At 41.1% G+C, this 20,114-nt stretch overlaps 1 protein-coding gene across 1 annotated transcript in view; it reads right to left on the bottom strand.

Moving 5' to 3' along the window:
• Window positions 1–20,114, bottom strand: part of lhfpl3 (LHFPL tetraspan subfamily member 3) — a 54,459-nt gene that overhangs the window by 33,614 nt on the left and 731 nt on the right. The window contains exon 1 of the mRNA XM_005456665.4: window positions 19,425–20,114. This exon is cut by the window's right edge and continues 731 nt beyond it. Within this exon, the coding sequence (XP_005456722.1) occupies window positions 19,425–19,860 (436 nt within the window). The 5' untranslated portion in view covers window positions 19,861–20,114. The remainder of the gene's footprint in view (window positions 1–19,424) is intronic.

Raw genomic sequence — 20,114 nt, 5'->3', positions numbered from 1 at the left:
TTTCAATTACTTACAAAGAGGAATCAATAAGGACTGAGTCCAGATGTAATTGATTAAATGGAGTTAGTCCAAAACTTTCAAATTGCTGGGATGGAAGGATTTTTGGAAAACACATTTAAAAGTATCCACTTAATCAAATATAATGAGTTAATGAATCCCATAAATTATATATTTTTTAAATCTCTTTTCTTAATGAACATGGACAGATCCAGTATAATGATGGCCTTTGAAATGCAGAGCACATTGATATCGACATTTCTGAAGAAGAAATAGTTTATTAAAGTTATTCCGAAGCTTCCCACAAGACTTAAAAGGCGGCCAGGAAAAACAGAGAGGCAGGGTATTTTCTCCTCCTCTGGGATGAGCTTATGCTCCTCGAGATTATCAGTTTCCCCTTCTGGGGGATTTGTCACTGATCCCTCGTGCAGTGGGCAGCAGGCAAACTATTTAGTGACTCTCCTTCAGGAATACATAATACAATAGGATAATACAACAGTAGACTGGGAACATTTTCTTTAGCTGGGCGGAAAATAACAACTTTGATGACTGCTGCATGCAACACACTTGCACTCTCTTGCATTTCATATATATGCTGTCAATGTCAGACTCAGAGCTGCCAATCACTCGCTTTCCTCTCCTAATGCCATTTAGTGCTCTCATTTCCTTCCATACCCCCCCCGCCCCCTGCTGATAGCGCTCCTGCTGCTCCATAACAAGCACCTGATTAGGAGTGTTATTAAGCCCTATATACCTTCAGCACATCCACATCCTGCAGAGACTCCTGGGAAGACCTCGTTATCTCCCCATCAGCTCTGCTGCCACCTTCTCTCCATGTCTGGCAACTGGACACTCTCCCATCATCACCATCGCACCAATTTAAAGGGCAACGCAGCACCGGTAAATGCCAACAGACTTCCAAAATCTGCTTTCTCCTGCCTTGGGAAAAACTTAAGAGAAGCAGGCAGAAAAATGGAATGAAAATAAAACCTACTTCTGACAAACACAGCAGAAATCAAGGCTGTAGCCTACATTTGAGAGATGCTCGTTGCTCATTAGGGATGGTGCTGCCTCATGCAAACAAATTGTGGGTGTAATTAGACATTTGGTAAATGGTAAATGGCCTGTATTTATATAGCGCTTTACTAGTCCCTAAGGACCCCAAAGCGCTTTACATATCCAGACATCCACCCATTCACACACTGGTGATGGCAAGCTACATAGTAGCCACAGCCACCCTGGGGCGCACTGACAGAGGCGAGGCTGCCGGACACTGGCGCCACCGGGCCCTCTGACCACCACCAGTAGGCAACGGGTGAAGTGTCTTGCCCAAGGACACAACGACCGAGACTGTCCGAGCTGGGGCTCGAACCGGCAACCTTCCGATTACAAGGCGAACTCCCAACTCTTGAGCCACGATCGCCCCCATTTGACAGTTTTTAAAAGCAGCGATGCTTAAGAGAAGCCTGCAGCAGTTGTGTGCAACATGAGCATTAATCAGCTGCTTTCTAGTTGGTTTAATGATGAGAAAATGAAGCCTGTGGTGTCTCTGATGCTTGTCATCCCTAAAGCAAAGACACACATTATATATGCACAATACCTAATAACTGACTGGGACTATTAAATCTCTGTACAAGGGGGAATTTTGCTACATTTAAAGGGAATCCCACTCACAGTGGTTGAGTTCTGGTCATTTACATTTATCACTGAGTGGAAAAGTGCATCCTGTCATCATTTTCACAATTTGTTCAAGAGTTTGAAATTTGGCAGCCAATTATTGAAAAAGGATATATCATGTTGGCTAAATAACTTCTTCTTCACCCACCTGTTTGGCTGCAAACTTTTGTAACACTGAAATATTTTAGAGGAAAGAGAGACAAAAACAGCCATCACAGATATAAAAGTCCAATACTTCCTCATTTCATGGACAGAAGTGTGAAGTTTGGTACAAACAATAAGGATCACACTAACACTTTATGCTGTATTCACACCAAATTGTTGGCTTGATTGGAGACAGCGGGGTCATTCCATCTAACATGAACCAAATCTGAAAGCCTGCACCTCATCCCCTCAGGTTTGTCTGCTGCACATCTATGATGAGAACTTCCCATTCGTTTATGACCCTACCACCTGAAATCTGCAACAATTATTGAGACTCATCAGACCAGGCAACTTTTTTCTGGTACTCAGTTGTCCAAATTACTCTGTGAGCCCATACAACTCGTAACCCCAGTTTCCTGTTCTTACCGATCTTAACTGCTGTAGTCCATCTGCTTCAAGGTTTAAGGTGTTGTGCGTTCAGAAATTCTTGCATAACTTGGATATTTGTGTTACTGTTGCCTTCCTGCCAGCTCGAAGCAGTCTGGCCTTTCTCCTCCGACTTGGATTTTCTCTCTTTCACACCATTCTCTGTAAACCCTTGAGATATTTGTCTGAGAAAATCCCAGCAGATGGCCAGTTTCTAAAACACTGAGACCAGCCTGACTAACACCAACAACAATACCACCTTCAAACTTACTTAAATCACCGTTCTTCCTCATTCTGATGCTCGGTTTGAACTTCCGCAGCTCATCTTGACCAAGTCTACATGATACGTACCGAACTTTAATGTCTTATCTTATTTTCAAACTGTATGTGCACTGATCAGACTGTGCACTAAGAATACTATCTGTTGGTACAGTCATCAAAATCTGTAGAAACATCTCTGAGATATAAACAAACAGAAATGAAACCATACTCTATCCCCACCACTCAGTCAAACAACATTAGGCAGTGTTTTCATGCTCGAATCAGTTGGCCTCAGGCCATTATATTATGTTTGTCAGTAAACACGCCATCATCGCTGCTGATTTCTTTGCAAATTTAACCTGAGCACAGGAGTATCCATTTTGCGGAGCATAATTGCAGTCCCGGAGCCTTTTGAAGAAGGGGGTCTTTGGATGTCATTTTCATTCGGCTGGCAGCCCCCGACCGTCTCTCCTGCCTTTCCCCGTCTCACATAATCTCCATCTCTCCGCTCATTCCACATCCTAACTACTCTGCAATCAAAACTGTCAGTCACACTTAAGGCTCTAAATACCTCATGATTCCCCAATCAGACACACCACTCTCGCTTTACCTCGAACCGGCTCCAGACGCTGCTGCGACCCCATCTGTCCATCACACGCCAACTCATTTTTGAAAACGTCATCAAATGACAAGTTGTTTATCAACAAGATGCAATGAATGGGAAATGCTTTGACCTTCACAATGTCAGAGCCATGACATTTTCTGACTTTATCTCATTGTCTTTATTTGCTCAATAGCCAGTATCGTTTGGTGGTGGGTGGATGGATTTCCATGAAATTTAGAAAGACACTGATGATCCTCGAGCTTTACTTTGGCACCAGCAACAGATCAAAGTTTCATTTTCTCTGTGAAATATCTCAGCTTACTAGATGTACCGTTTTATTTTAGCTTTTTAAAGGTTTATATAAAGATAAAAGTTTGTGAAAGCCTTCTTTTGTCCAGTTCCTTTTGTTTAGATACTCTTTATTTTGTGCATGATGCTCAGAAGTTTGGACATCGCTTAAACTGACTGATTAAGCTAAAACTAATTGACTTCTGCTGCATAAAATAAATCTGAGTTTAAAGTTCCCTATGTCCCAAGCACACAGCAAACAGAAAACCTTGTGCACTCTACATATAAATATGCAGTTAGGTTTACAGAGATCAGTGCCCTTGCAGTGCATGCAGGGACCTTGTGGTCACAACAAATTGGAGGTGCAAGGATGAGCAGCACATATGCCCTCTGATGATATTCAGCCATATTGAATTCGACCCTTTCTTACTCAAACATGAAGAGAGCAGAAATAAAACATCATTTGCTTTGGTGATAGTAACACCAGGTGGTTCTTTCTTGAATGTAAGACTTTATATTTATAAAAAAGCTGTAACCATTTATAATTGGAGCATTATTTTCTAAAGCTCAGGATCTGATATAGCTGAGATCCAGTTAACTGTGAGAGACAGTTTAATATTTGCTAGTGTAAAGGCAGTACTGATCGCGCTGTCAGCCATGAAACTGTTGGGTTTGTGAGCTGCTGACTGTCTGGCTGTGATTTCAGCGTTTTGTACACAAAGCTCAATCTCAACACTCCCCCGAACCACACACCTCGTAAAACAGCTCACCCTCTGTGACACCTTTACATCGCTGTGTTTAGATTTACTCGCCGGCTGACAGCTCTATTAAGAGCAACACTGATCATCAGAGCGGGAGCCGTTAACACTTCGAGCTTTTTTTGGATTTGTGGCTTTTGGTTTCATGAAGATATATATATCGCTTAAATTTCTCAGTTATTTTAAAAAAAACTTTTGGCTTTATTTGATTGTTTTCAGCTGCTTCAACCCAACTAACAAGATTCTATTGGTTTATTTTATTATTAATTATCTCTTATTAATTTAGGCTAGAGTGGATAAAGCCTTAGTCATACAAGCTTAGAGACTGGTCTGCAACCATCTGGCAACCATCGGTCATGGACAAAAACACGTTTTTCTGTGATTCCTTTGGTCACTTATGTATTGCTAGTGTTGTAGTTTGAATGGAAGTGATGGACTTATCTACAAACACTGTCCAGTTTGTTTCTGAGCTGTAGTGAAACTGAAAATTGAGACACATGCTGGAAATAGAGGTTCACCTTCAAAATAAAAGCTGTGCCTCAGAGCTGCAGACATGTTTCCGAAGGCACAACTTTTACTTTGAAGGTATTTGTTCTCTGAAAAATTCTATGGAAAGATAAAACCAAGATAAACTTGTACCAGAAGCACACAACATCATCTGTCAAGCACTCCAGGGGTTTCTAAAGAAATTGGATATTCTTCAATGTCAACTCATCTAAACCCAACAGAGCATCCTTTACATTGAATACAAAACTGAATGCAGAGACACCAACAAACAAGCAGCAACTGAAGCAAAGGCAGTAAAGGCCTCGCAGAGCATCTCAAGGAAGAAAACATAGCATCTGATGATGACAAAGGTTTTTCATCCAACTATTAAAGTTACTAAAGTTAGGTAGTTTGTTATTTAGTCCAATTAAATTTAACCTCTGAAAATGGGTGACTTTAAATGCCTGCAATTCCTGAACAGTTAATCCAATACTTTTGTTAACCCCCCTGAAATAAAGCTGAAAGCCTGCACTTCATTCACATATTAACTGCTTTATTTAAAATCCACTGTGATGGTGTACAGAGACAGAGTTACAAAAACAGTGTCACTTTAACTGTTCGTGTTACAATTTGAACAGTTTACAGTTAAAATTACAGGAGACCGTTTACATCACTGAAGAAATTTTTTTTTGCATCCAGAAAGCAAAATTCAGGGTTAATATCTCAAAATTTCAATCTACTTACTCATATTTTCAAGTTACATTCTCAATTTCAAGTTATTTTTTCAGAAGTTTGAGTTAGTATAAGGTAAGATTTTTAGATAATAACCCAAAACTTTGACTTATGCATGCCAAAAAACGTTTTTTTGTCAGTGACAGAAATAAGGTTTTGGATAAAAAACTCAGAAATTATTACTTGACATATAAAAATTGTTAAATAATAGCGTGATTAAAAGTTTAAATCGTTCAATAACAGTACAGATTAATAGTTGATATAAATGATGAACTTTTCAAAGTGGTTTCTAAGCTGAATAGCTGTTAAATAGATACGCTGAATGCAGATCTATGTGCTTCAATCATAGACTATATAAAAGTTGTGTTTTTTCCAGGACTAACACTGACTTCATGTTACAACTGCTTGTAAAGACTTACAAAGCTTTAAATGGCTTTGCCCCAGCCCACAGTATAATGTAGAGATACTAAAACCTCATTCGCTCCTTCAGTACCCCATCACTGCTCTCGCACCGTTGCACCCGTAAAAGCGTTGGGGACACAGCCTTCTCTGCTCATGCAAGCAAAAACACTTAACCATCTGAGATCACAGAGGAGCTCGGGACGCAAGTGAGCACAACATTTTTTCATTCAAATTCAAAGTAAAACAGCACTTTACTGTATTATTAGAAATGCTTGCTGTTTTAACCTTGAGTTGAAGCCACTTTATAAAAAGCGCTCCACAAGCTGAAACGTTTAAACTGAGCCATCGCTGTCCTCTGTGTTTGTGTCTCAGTTTTCAAAATCGGACTATTTTATGTCTGTTAAGGTAACACACGTGTGAGGCTGTAAACACAGATTTTACAGGTTGATTACTGTCTCTTTAAAATCCTCATCAGCTGAAGGAGGCGATCCACTTTCTTAATTCACAGACTCGAAACGGGTCTGTAGTGGGAATCCAAAATCTCTGAGACTTCCAGCTGACTTGGCAGCCTTTTAATTCGGCTGATACACACTGCGGCACTGTTTCTCTTTCACTTTATGCTTCTTTGGCATTTTTTTTTTTTTTTTTTGTACTCTAGCCGCCAACCGTCCAACCGCTGTGACCTCTCTGAGCTTAAAAATGAAATGTTTTCCTTTCCAGGCAGCACCTCTAGGGCAGGCGGGCGGGGAGGAGCAGCTGAGCACTTTAGAGGGGGTAGAGGAGAAGGCAGCAGAGCAGAGGGTTTCATCTAAACACCTTCAGGTGAAAGCCTCACTCACTCGTTTCTGCTAATGGCCTCTTCCCTCTGTGTGTGTGTGTGCGCGCGCGCGTTTTCACATGTGGTCATGTTACATCACTTTAAAGCCTCTCAGACTCTTCCAGTAATTCATTATATGGATGAGAGGATAAAGATTGAGCTGTCATTAGTGTCATTAGCACTCGGGTTTATTTTGGAGTGCACATGCACACATGCACAGATTAAAACTACGGGGTTATACCTTCTCCAGAGAGTAAATAAACAGAACAATAAAATTAGAATGATCCCTCTGGTGGCACTTTTTTGGTGCTAAAATTAGCCACAAGTAGCTGTCTTTGACCATTTTCACATCAGAAGATTGTCCTGAAGATTTTTCCTCCACTGCCTTCCCGTTTCAACAGTCTCGTCTTTGTTAAATGCCCCAACAACATGCACTTTGAAAAGCAGTGTAGGCGTATAAATCTGTGCTGAAACAGATAGTGTGCAAAAAACAAAAAAAGAAAAAAAAACTGAATAAGTAAAAAAGAAAAAGAAAAATCAAATGTAGAAGTTTCTAAAAATGTGCACATCGCCTTGGGTTGTATGTGGGTTGTGCAATTTTTGCAGCAAATATAAATGTACTTTCGTCCCAGTTGTAAGGCAAACAACAGAATAACATTTTCCATAAATTAATATGGAAATATGGAAATGTGCCGAGCGGCACAAAGGATTCACACACAGGACACAAGACTAGTAAATCCTTGAAGTGTTCAGCGAAAAATGGAAATTTGAACATCTACAATATGCAAAACCAACCATTTTATGCTAATCTTTGGACCTACAAACAAAGAAACACACAGCTCATCTGCAATACTCAATAATGTCAGAAATGGACATTGCATTTTTGCATATTTGGATTTCATCGTTACTTTTCTGATGCTTTCAATTATCTGTGGCACCAACTGACCACAAGACATAGATGTGTTTGTGCATACAAGTGCACAATTTATTGATAATACATATTTTGATTTAGCACTTTGCTACTGAAAGGAGAACAGCAACTGAAAGCGGTAGTTATATGTACCAACATATCACATGCAAAAGTTACGTCTGCGTGATTTCCTGTTAATATTTTAGAGGCAAAATGTGAAGTTAACATGAACCTTTTATGAGAGAAGTGTGGGAAATCATTTTTAACTACAATATCTGATTAATTTCAAGGGAGTTGTTGCATTTTATGCATGTAAACAACACGTGCCTGTGGAGATTTTTTTAAACTTAATGCAATATTTCTTAAAAACCAATTTATTACAGAAAATTCAAGATTTGAAAATGGAGTGTTTATTTATTATTATTGTTATTATTATTGTTATTATTATTGGTATTTAATGGAGTGTTTATTGAACCTTCTGACAAAAAAAAAGAAAAGTCAATATTAATTTTCATGCATGAGTTTGTATCACATTTGCTACATCAGGCTTGTTCTTTAATTTATTGCTTAAAAATTTATTGTGTAATTTATTTTGTTTTTTTCGAAGTTTAAAAAAGAATCACAAAAACTCATGTATCAAATATGATACACTTGGCTTTATGGGGCTAAGGAACTTGTATCAAATCTCCGCAGCTAGAGACCGGACCGGTCTCTAGCTGCTGCAAGGACCTTGAAGTCAGTAATTCGAGAAGGGCTCAGAGTAGAGTCGCTACTTCTCTATCAAAAGAATATTCAGGCATCTGATTAGTACTCTGGATGCCTCCTAGGTGAGGCATTTCAGGCATGTCCTACAAGAATGAGACCCTGGGGCTGACCCAGAACATGTTGGAGAGATCACATCGCTCAGCTGATTGGTGGAGGTCTGAGCACCTCTGCTTAGACTGCTGCTCAAGAAGGCATATGAGAATTAAAGGTTTAGATTAGAAAATAAACAATAAGGTACAATGACTCTAATTGGATTATTATAACACATGGACAGGAAGCACACAAGTGGCATTTTAATCGATAGATTTCATCTTCCAGACGTTTCCTGGATCTTTTCTCATTATCTGGCCTCCTCCTCCGCCTTCGTGGTGAGGCTGTCTAACCACCTATCTTTTCCTCTCCTTTCCTAAACACAATGTGATGGTGATAAGCAGCACGGCCCAGTTCCACTTGACATCCTTCTGAGGAGGTGTAAATTTGAATGCCACGCAGCACAGCGAGCATTCACATAATAATATCAGTCAGTCAGGAGATGTATCAAACTGTTATCATGCATCAAACACAAGGCAACCAGAGCGTGCACGACTCACACTGAGTCTCTCTGTCGCTCACGCTAACACGTAACTGAAGAGCCATCAAAAAGGCCATGCGTGTAGTGGCAGCTGTGTCCTGTTACAGCGCTGCTTCCTGTTGTTCTGGAAAGCAACATTTGGATCAATAAACCTTCAGCTACCAAATGGACCTTTTATTGCTACCTCTGAATGCCAGCTCCACTCTCTAGAGGACCACTTAGTACGCAGAGAGCACCATGAGGAGAGCCACTTACTGCACAGGGAGCTGCTGGTCAGGCAACCAGGAAATGGATGCTGGGTTGGAAATGCTTCAGCAGCACTTTGAGTAACCCACCTCTGATTCTATGGATTTTTATGGACTTATAGTCACAGAAAAGCGAGGAGCTGCTCATGCCAAAGGCAGTGTTCATGTATGCGCATTTGTGTGGGATCCAGATGGCCATCAGAGCTCTGGAGCCCATCCAGGTTATTGAGCAGCGATGTGCATCGTCTTGTCAAGAGCTGCATGCCTGCTGCTCCGCACTGAGCATGCTCACCTCAGCCTGCTTGCATCATCGGTGCCAGTTTATAATAAGGCATGCGTTTAAAAGTTTATAAGTTGTAACTAATGGATTTATTAATGGCAACTTAAGTGGCAGTTTACAATCTCTTTAATTCCTCTGAAACACAAAGTATGAAGTGAGCAAAAAAACAGCAGATGGGTGACAAATTACCAGAGAAAACAAGTCTCTTAATGATGTGTTGGGATCACACAGACATCCAGTACAATATTCACAGAGCCTGTCACTGTATGTGACGTCCTGAGAGATTTTGTATACATGATGTCAGATTTAAATGGCATCAGAGACACTTTCTGCTCCGCTGTGATAATTCTTATATATTTTGTCATCATCACCATCGCTTTGATCCATAAACCATCAGACCCCTTTGGCTCCTCCTGGAGATGGAGAGGCCACAGGAGAGTGAACCTATGTGGCTATTTTAGGCTGAACAAGGCTCCAAAGGCTTACGCCAGGACACAACCACTTGCCAAAAAGCCCTTCCCCCAGGCCCGTCTGTAAGGTGGAGCCCAGGTAACCTTTTCTGGGTGAGGCTGAGGCTCACCCAAGATAATTTGCTAAGAGCAGTATAGTTTCTGAGATCACTCACGAATAAAAATCCCTTCAGCATGAGGAGGTCTGCAATTGTAGTGATGTGGTAAAGAGAGAGCTTAGTGTGTCTAAATTCCTACCCTCAGCGATGGCCATGAACTGTGGCTACCAAAAAATTTGGTCTGCAGTCATAAATTTAAGTAAATCAAATATATGACTCCATAAAGTGTCCAGTAAAGAGAGCCTGCTGTTTTTGTTTAATCTAAAGACATGTGAGAAGAGCTCATATATTGTAAAAGACTATAAATAAACTGGCAGATTACTGGTATTTATCACTTGTGCAGCATTGATTTTGTACTAAATTTGGGCTAAATACTCAAATATATTGTGTTGAAGAGCTGAAAAGCTTTTTAAAAAAAGTTATTTTTCATTGTGAAAATGTTTTGATTTTCTCAGCACAAAGATGGGAATAAATAATGTAGAAAACATAAGAAGTAATTGGAAAAAGAGCCAATCGTCGCCTTTATTAATGTGTTTTTATTATAAACAGCCTGTCACACCCCATAAGCCAAAATGACACCACTTAGAAAGTGAAACTCCATCATCAAAACACTCTCATCTTTGACCTCTTTGACCTTTAAACTGTGATTTTTTTTTTATCTAGTCGCAGAAGAGAGAAAATGGAGGATCGGATTAACTACTGTACAAAGAAATGCAAAAGATGACCATCAAAGCTGTGTTCTGCTTCATATCAAAGAAAAGGATATCTCATCATTAAAGAGATCATCATTATTCCTGGCATATCTTTCTGAAATCTTGATGCACCAGAAGCCAATACTCATCAAACATTCAAGAGATCCCATTATTGGAAAGAAGCCTCTGAGCAGTATGTGCTGTCTTTGACAGCCTATCACAGCAGCCTCAGACCACCTGAAGTGGCATCTGACAGGGAATATATGTATTTTTCTACAATCCTGATGGGATCAGACAGAGGAAGCTCCTCGAGATTGTGTATCAAAGCTGCCAAGAGATCTTTTAGTGGCTGGTCCCACATATGGACTTGTTGGGACTTGAAAATGACATTGAGGAGGAAAGGTGAGAGAAGTGTTGATTCGCTCCATTCAGATGTCTGTATGGAGTATTCAGATCAGATGAGTACCAGCGATCATGGTTTAAGGTTCTTGTATAGGATTTGCTGAGTTTTGGTTTTATTTTGTCTTGAGTTTCTCTTTTTTTTCTTATCGTTATCACATTATGTTTTGTCTACATGTTAGCTGCCTCTTGGTGGTTATTTAATTACATTGCCTACATTCTGATTTCTTCATTGTTTTTGCTGATTCTTTCCAGTTGTGCCTAACCCACCTTACTTGTCTCCTTCTGTGCCTTATTTCTGCCTTCTGTATGTATATGTATGTTTTGTGTATGTATGTATTTGTATAAATAAAGTCTTGTCTTTACTGTTGTTGGATCATCCACTCATTCTCTGTGACTTCTTTTTGTGTGGTTTCCTGTTTTATTTTACTTTCTGGGACTCTGTATATTTTTTGGACCAAATTCATCATCACTAGGATATCTTTCCATTATTTAGCTTCATTTAATGAGCATCAGAAATCACACTAAGAGCTTGGTAAGTCAATCCAGGGTTTATCAGTTTAGCTACAAGCACTTTCACAGGAAGAGGCATGAGCTTGAGGGCATCTGACCAATCACAAGCATGGACATGTCTACTGGGAAACCAGCGGTGTGGGTGTGTATAACAGGAAAAAAGCATTGTTCTGGAGTTCAGTAATCAAAGGATTGTATGAGTGTGTGTGCTTCAAGTGTTTTGTTTAGCAGGACATTAATAAAGACCCACTACATTAATAAAGTCTACCCTATCTGTCTTTGTGTCAAGTCTGTGTTTCTGTTCTTGTGTTCTGTTACTTCCTGTTTTACTTTGATAAGCCCTCGTCTCATGCATTATGTTCAGTTTTGCTTCTTTGTCTCATTAGTTAGATTCTGTTGAGCTGTTTTCCCCAGGCCTCTCCACTCTGACATCATCTCCTCTTGTGTATTTAAACTCTCTGCTTTTGTTCTCTGCTTTGTTGTGTCCTCTCTCATGGCTGTGTCCTTTGTATGTTTCTCCAGAAGTGTTATAGTTTCAGATTATTTGTAACAAGCTTGTTTTTCTTTGTTATTTATCAGCAATAAAGTCGTTTTTGAGTTTTATATCTCTTGTTTCCGAGTCCCGCGTGTGGGTTCAAACTCCTGCCTGCCATAGAGCAAGACTTGATGCTCTGTCATTAAGACATGTTAGGATTATTATTTATTAATGTTTACAGAACAATACATTCTTATTTTAAAAAACAGATGAAGAAGAAATCTACATTTCTTACTGAAACTTACTGAGACAAAGACTCCAAACCCTCCTGCTACCTGAGGGATCTTCCAGGAGTGGTGATTTTACAGAGAACTCAAAAATAAAAAGAATAACTCTGATTAAAATGCAACTGACATATATAAAATTAAAGGTTTATTTAGTAAAATAATCAATGGTTAAGGAAACTGTGCTTATAAGATTACATTACATTTAGCATACATACTACTATTTTACATACTTATGTAACAAAATAACACGGAAAGTTTAAGAAACTGTGAGCATGTCAGCTCAGTGTATAGTAGTTTGTTCTCTGGAAATGGCTTCCTACGACATTAGCGCATCCCTACTATTTGCCTTACGGTGGGACAACAATGAAACTGACTTGGTGAGCTTAGAAGATTGCCAAACTCTTTTCTGACATTTTACGATCAGTCATTAGCCATGAAAATAATCATTAGCGAGCGCAAAAACTCTCTGTTCTCCTGACTTGGTGGGAAACCCGAGGAAGGCCGACGTGGCTCAGAGGAATAAGAAGCAGCTTTGATCTGTGAGTAAAACACCACAAAGATACCAACTGCTCCTCATTAGGAATGGCTCGTGATTGAGCTCATCATTGTGCTTTGTCTCCGAGATAATCCAACTCACAGCTGCTAGAGCTTTGGGGATTTTTAGATGAAAAGGGAACATTGTGTTGGGAGTAGGCCAACAGCTGGCCAGTGGTTCTGCTAACCTCTGCCACTTATAAATGATTAGGTATTTATTGTTTGGCCGGGTGGCCAGCAGACTTGAACCCCAAATGTGTGGGCATATTCTGTAGGCAGAAAGCAGGAGTGCAGTTTAATGTGATTGTTATTGGTTATGACATTTAATTCCCATTTGAGAACAACCAGTGTTTTGCTGCAGGCATTTATAAAGGTGCATGATGCGATGCTGGCAGATTATTTATATACACAAATGTTTCTGAGCCAGAGACTCGGCGCAGAATCGCTGTCTTTATCAGTCATTACTTATCATATGTTTCGCTGCGGGGGTGTAAATTTGTGCAGCGCCGTTCATTCTCTCAAGAAATGAAATCAAATCTCTTATTTTTGGATCAAATTAAAGCTCAGTGAGTCATGTAGCTGCTTCTTTCTTCCACCGCCCTCTCTAGTCAATGTTGAGTCAAGGTCAAGTGAAAGACAAATGGAAGATATCGGCTATATTCTTCTTTTTTGTTCCCAGTTGGGACTGTTGACCTTAAACCAATCTTTATGAGAATACAAATGAGCTTCCATACTTCCATCTAACTGATTTAGATAGATTTATGGTTGCATTTTTACACAAAAATCACAAGCTGAGGCGAACAAATGTCAAAAGACTTTAAAAGGGAGCTCCTTCGATCCTGCACATCAAAGCTGGTTTACAGGTTTATTGGAGAACTTGTTCTATATGTGGTGAAAATGTTGTATCCAAATTGGATATATTAAAAACTGTCAGCTGAGGACGAAGGCTACAAGCCTGAAAATGAACCCAAAAAGAGAAGCAGGTTTAGTGGACCCCTGCAGATGTTTCTCATCTGCTCGAGGCTACACTCGCCTAAACTGTCAGAGGCTGACTCGTGATGCGATTGATTAACAGGGTGAGTGTTGTGGTGCACCAGATTGAGGATCTGTGCTTGTGTTTTAATTCTGTTACTTAGTCACAGGTGAAGAGGTGAGGTTGGCATTAGGTGTGGGCAGAGTCTCCTATCTGGTTGTCCTTTCCACACCTGTCCTGGATTGAGTCATCATGTGTGGGTATTTAAGGGCCGGAGGTTGCCTCAGTTCCTCGTCAGATTGCCAAATGGAGCTTGGGCCAACCCTGTTACCGGTGATTAGTGTTCTTATTCACCTGTTAACCCTGGTCCCTCTTTTCAGTTACCAGTCACACGCCCTAGTGAATCATCTATTTCTCTGAAATTCTCCAATGAATGCATTGGAGAGCAACTTGGGGTTATCTTGGCCAAGGATGTTTGGAATGTAGACTGGAGCCACCAACTTTCCAAGATAGGCAAGGACACTTGCCTATCTTGACCAGGTCTCCCTTGAAAAAGAGGTTTTTAATCGCAATGGGATCTTCCTGGTTAAATAAAGGTTAAATTAAAAAATTAAAAATAAATAAAATTAGTAGAGGAACTTCTCTACCTCCTGAGATATAGTCACCCAATCTGAGCCATTATCAACGCTGTCTATGAGCCCGGCTTTGCTTTTTCACCAACTTATAAATAAACACTTGAAAGCCATAAACCCCTGAGTCGTCAAAGGAGTTTGCAAAGAAAAGTGTCTGGACTTCTTTGAGTTGCTTAAAGACGTTTCACCTCTCATCCGAGAAGCTTCTTCAGTTCTAAGGTCAAATGGCCGAGAGTCCCAGATTTAACCCAGTGGGAGTATCCCCCCAAGGAGGGACAAAGGACCCCCTGGTGATCCTCTAATCACATGCGCCAAGGTGTGAAAGTGGGTGTGGGACCTAATCCGCCAGGGTTTCGGGTGAGCCCATTGTGAAACCTGGCCCCACCCTATCATGTGATTTCCTGAGGTCAGATGGCCCAGGATGTGAGTGGGCGTTAAGGCGTCTGGGGAGGGAACTCAAAACTGGATTATAGATGGCAGACAGTTGGTGTCGTAAACCACCGCCTCTGTTCAAAGATGGTCGCTCACAGTGGACATAGATGGCCTCTTTCACTCCTCTTTCAAACCATCTGTCCTCTCTGTCCAATATGTGAACATTGGCATCCTCGAAAGAGTGACCTTTATCCTTAAGATGCAGATGGACTGCTGAGTCTTGTCCCGTGGAGGTGGCTCTTCTATGTTGTGCCATGCGCTTGTGAAGTGGCTGTTTGGTCTCTCCAATGTAGAGGTCCGGGCATTCCTCACTGCACTGTACAGCATACACCACGTTGTTCAGTCTGTATTTTGGAGTTTTGTCTTTCGGGTGAACCAGTTTGTGTCTGGGTCTGAAGTACACTGGGATGTCATGCTTGGAGAAAACTCTCCTGAGTTTCTCTGATACACCGGCTACATAGGGGATGACAACGTTGTTGCGTCTGTCTTTCTTATCCTCCCTCGCTGGTGTCTGATCTTCTTTTCTGTGCCTTTTTGCTGACTTTATGAACGCCCAGTTAGGATAACCACATGTTTTCAGTGCTTCCTTTACATGTGTGTGTTCCTTCTTTTTCCCTTCAGGCTTAGAGGGAACAAGTTCTGCCCGGTGGTGTAGGGTCCTAATTACTCCAAGTTTGTGTTCCAGAGGGTGATGGGAGTCAAAGAGGAGATACTGGTCCGTGTGTGTGGGCTTCCGGTAAACTTCAATGTTGAGGTTGCCATTCTCTTCTCTGAAGAAGCTTCTCGGATGAGAGGTGAAACGTCTTCAAGCAACTCAAAGAAGTCCAGACGCTTTTCTTTGCAAACTCCTTTGACTACGATGACCTGGATGACTGAGAACCTTCACAGACAACCCCTGAGTCTGCTTTCTGGGTCTGTGCCAATCCTTAGTATGACAGTGAGATGAATATGAAATAAGATAAACTAATGTGAGACTTCAGAAATATTCAGGATTAAATTTATTGCAAGCCACACTGTCTGACACAGATCTAGTAAACTTGGTTAAAAGATCAGATAAATCTTTTAGTTTACTCACAGTACCTGGTGAACTGTGGCCTAGAACAGGATTTATGGTCCTGTGTTATTACCCATTTACTTAGCTTGTTAGCTTTTGAGGTACTGCAGCCATGAAACTGCTAACTTATTCCCCTTTTTGGAAGTATGATAATCCAGGGTCATGTGAATGGGGCATCAGTGACACACAGGTCTAGAAAACCGGTCCACCTCCATCTGGAAACTAGATTTTTCACTATAAAAAAATGTGTATCCTGCGAGTGGTTTGATTGCTTTGATCGCTAGCAGATTGCTGCAGTTGTCACTAGTTTTCATGGACTAATGGAAGTTGTCTGCAAAGGGTGACACAAAACAAAAAAGTTCTCTGTTTGAGGTTTGCGCCACACTTTTCCAAATTTTACAGCCCCTTGGCTAGTATTTAGCAAGTCAGCGTCCTCCATGCATACTACAGGTAATCTGCTAGTGACCAAATCAATTACAAGGAGGTTTCTGGTGCAGCACTCTGTTTCTGGCAACGAGCAGCCTCCAGAAACCCAACCAGTCAGGGTATGCACATTTCTCCCTGACGTTCAGTGGTTGTGTAGCATCCAATATGGTGGACAAATCTCAAGCAATGTGGACATGACGTTATTCAAGAAACCTTCAAGCAACAGAGCCTAAGGAGATGCACTTTATTTACATTTCTCCAAAAAGCCAAAAGCATGAACCTGATCTCAAAGACTCCAGGTTCACATAGACTGTAGAGGACTGCTGTCTTCTCCAGAGTAAAGGTTAACATAGTAGACCAGCAAACATGAACAGAAGTAGCCCACATTACCGGTGGTTCTACATACTTTTAGCACCGCTCAAAGGTGACAGTACACAGCTGTAGACACGAGCCACTAAAACTCAGTGTATAGCACCTACAGACTACCACTCTAGAAGCACAGTTTACACAGCTCTTATACCTCTGCTGTTTCTTTCAATGCTGTCCTTGTTGGATGTTCATTTCAAAAATACACTGCAGCCCTGAACTTTTCCAGACATCCTAGCTGAGGTTCGCATAAGAATGCAAATGTCCAGATGCAGTCAGATTGGACATTAGCCAGTGTTTAATCTGCCAACTCCCTAGTACAATGTCAGAGAAATGTTCTTCTTAAGAAGAACTCAGTAAATCATCTTAAATGCTTTCAGAAAATGAACAGTGTCAAGGTAGGAATAGACCATCTATTTCCTTAGCTGCTTATTCAGCTGAGGGCCATGGGGTAGCTAGACAGGTCACCAGTCACAGGCCCATCACACAGAAAACAATAGAATCACCAGTTAACCTTAGAAGTATGCCTTTGGACTGAGGGAGGAAGCTGCAGCCCAAAGACATGCTGCCCTCTGATAAACCCACACATTTAAAATTGTCCAAACTAAAATGGACTTTGAGTAAGCGCTTCATTACTTGGCCACAACAGCTAACAGATGTATCACAGCACATCTGGGCTCTTTCTCCATGAATTTGGGCCAATACTGTAAAAACCTGGGTGTCATTTCTTGATAGCCACCTCAGTTGGAATATGAATGTCAGTTCAGTTGTCCAGTCATGTTCTGTTTTCTCTTGTAGACTGTTATTAAGTCCTTATACACAAAAACATCTACACAAAACTACAGCTCGTCCAAAATGCAGCAGCCAGAGAGCACATCAGTCATATTTTAGCTTCTCTTCAGTAGTTACCTTTTCATTTGATGATTGATTTTAAGATTTGATTGATGGGTTTTAAAGCCTGTTGTGGGCTCAAAACTAAGTGAATCTCAGATCTTCTGACACCTTATATGGCAGGATACAGCCTGAGATACCCAGCCGGGGTTCTGCCAGGCCCATCCCAATAATGTAAATTTGTAAATGTGTTTTGAAAGGTGTCATATAAATAAAATCTCTTACTATTATCACATATCAGTGTCAGCAATATCTGAGCAAATCATAATATAATTATAGTAATAACGCTTGATTCTTGCTTTAGTGTCTGTTAGCCTAAAGTTGGCATGAGAGGGAAAAATGGCCACAGGGTACATGCTTCATTGGAGTAAATGTTTCTCATTCACATGTATATGAAAATTATTTAAAAAAACACTTGGTATGTGTGCAGTATTCTAGCACCGGGTGTAGGAGGTGGTGTTTGTAAGTAGGATGGTAAATGGAATGGTACTTATAGAGTGTCTTTCTACTCTCTGCTACACTCTGCTACATGTCTCATCCTTCTCTCTAAGCGCTTTCTAACATTCATACACACGGATGTATCAGGGTTCAGTATCTTGCCCAAGGATACGTCTACATGGGGGCTGGAGGAGTCGGGGATTGAGTCACCAACATACCCTCTGAGCCACAGCTGTATCCTGCTTGTATTCTATTGTGACTTTAATAAGGACTCTTGGGAGATATAAATCTAAAGGGGATCCAAATAAACAGAAAACAGAAAAACAATAAAATGCACAGAAAACACATCTGTGATAAATGAAAGGGGTAAAATAAGAAACTATTTCACTATTAAACTCTCTGCTGCTGCTTTCCTGTATGTACAGAAGTAGTTTGTTTTGGATGGAACTCTCTGCAATGAGGAGAAGAAATAAGAAATAATTTAAGGCGGGAGGAAACCGCTCACTCAGTACTATACATCATTACATTTCTTTGTGTGAGTTTTTGTTTTCTTATTATTTAAAGTGCTGGCTGGGATTGAAGTTAAAACCTTCCCTGTGTCATTAAATGAGCAAAAGAAGAATTTGCATTTTCCAGTTTACGTTTAAGCACACCACAGGAAACACTGAGAAGCTATAAAATCAACAATATATTGAATTGAAGTGGAAGAAACTATGAAGATATAAGCTTTTATTAAGATCTTCCCTCTGTATTTTTGTACTTAAAATCGCTGTCTGTGTATGAAGAGAGTTCATTCACGGCTTCAGGTTCAGGGGGAATGAGTTCTCTGCAAGCAAAATGAAAATATTAGCATGACTTCATTATTTCACTCTTGAGGGTTTAGTACAATGTTTGGAGCTGAGATTTAGTCTCCTCAAGGCTGTTGCCAGCCCACCTACACCACAGACAGTTATATAATATTTTACAAGGGCTTTATTAACCAGAGAGAGTCTCTGACACAAGGTCTCATCAGACAAAATCTACTCAATTTGGGCTCAGTGGCTTAACCTGTTGCACATTGTGACCATTTTTTTTTCTGTTTTACAGTTCAGGGTCAACTAATTTACATCTGTAATTTGATGTAAACTACATGTTTTTACTGGTGTTTTTGAAGTGAAAAAGCACTCTAATCTCTGAATTTGTTGGTGCCTTAAAACAATGTACAGATGTTTTGTGCCAAAAAATATAAAAGTCCACACCCTGACTGGGAGATGAGGGTAAAATCTGTGCCTTTAAACAGTTTCAGGTAATCACATTTTGCTCATTGGACTCTTCTCACTCCCCCCCAGTGCTCCCTTACAAGCCATCTTTCCAAACTTCCACCTGTAGTCATGCCTCTTACCTGCAGCCAGCTGCATCCAGCCGCAGATCTTGTACACGGTGCCGGTGCTACAGAAGAAGAAGAGCGCGAAGCAGGTGATGCAGGTGAGCACCAGCACCATGGACATGCCGATGAAGAAGGAGGCAGCTTTGAACGCACCGGAGGGGATGCTGCTGAACTCGGTGAAGCTGCCCTGACAGGTCAAGTCCCGGGACAGCCCGTTTCCGATGCAGTAGTGGAACAGACCGAAGTAGCCCGCCTGCGGCGTGTCCACGCCGTCCCCGATCCAGTACGGCTGGATGAAGCACACCACGTTGACGATGGCGAAGAGGATGGTGAAGATGGCCCACAGGACGCCGATGGCGCGGGAGTTGCGCACGTAGTTGGTCTGGTAGATCTTGGCAGCCTCGGATGCGGGGAGCATGGTGGTGGTCGTGCTGGGGGCCCCGGGGACCATAATGTGAGGGTGGTCGGCGCGGTCCTCAGGATCTATCAACCTCCTCAGCAAACTAACATCTGCCTCATCTGACCACAATATCCCGCACAACTTCTCCCTGTCGCTGCTCGCGGATTTTTTTTCTTCCTGTCTGTTCAGTCACAGTTATCACAGCATCACTGCGCTCTCATCCGTGGCAAGGTCGGGGTTTGATTTCTTCTTGCTTTTCACTCATTAATCGGCAGAATCAAGACATGCGCTCCAGGGAGAAAAAA

Source organism: Oreochromis niloticus, linkage group LG17 (assembly GCF_001858045.2).
Source record: "Oreochromis niloticus isolate F11D_XX linkage group LG17, O_niloticus_UMD_NMBU, whole genome shotgun sequence".
In the NCBI taxonomy this organism is placed as follows: domain Eukaryota; kingdom Metazoa; phylum Chordata; class Actinopteri; order Cichliformes; family Cichlidae; genus Oreochromis; species Oreochromis niloticus.
This window is presented reverse-complemented; position numbering and strand designations above follow the sequence as displayed.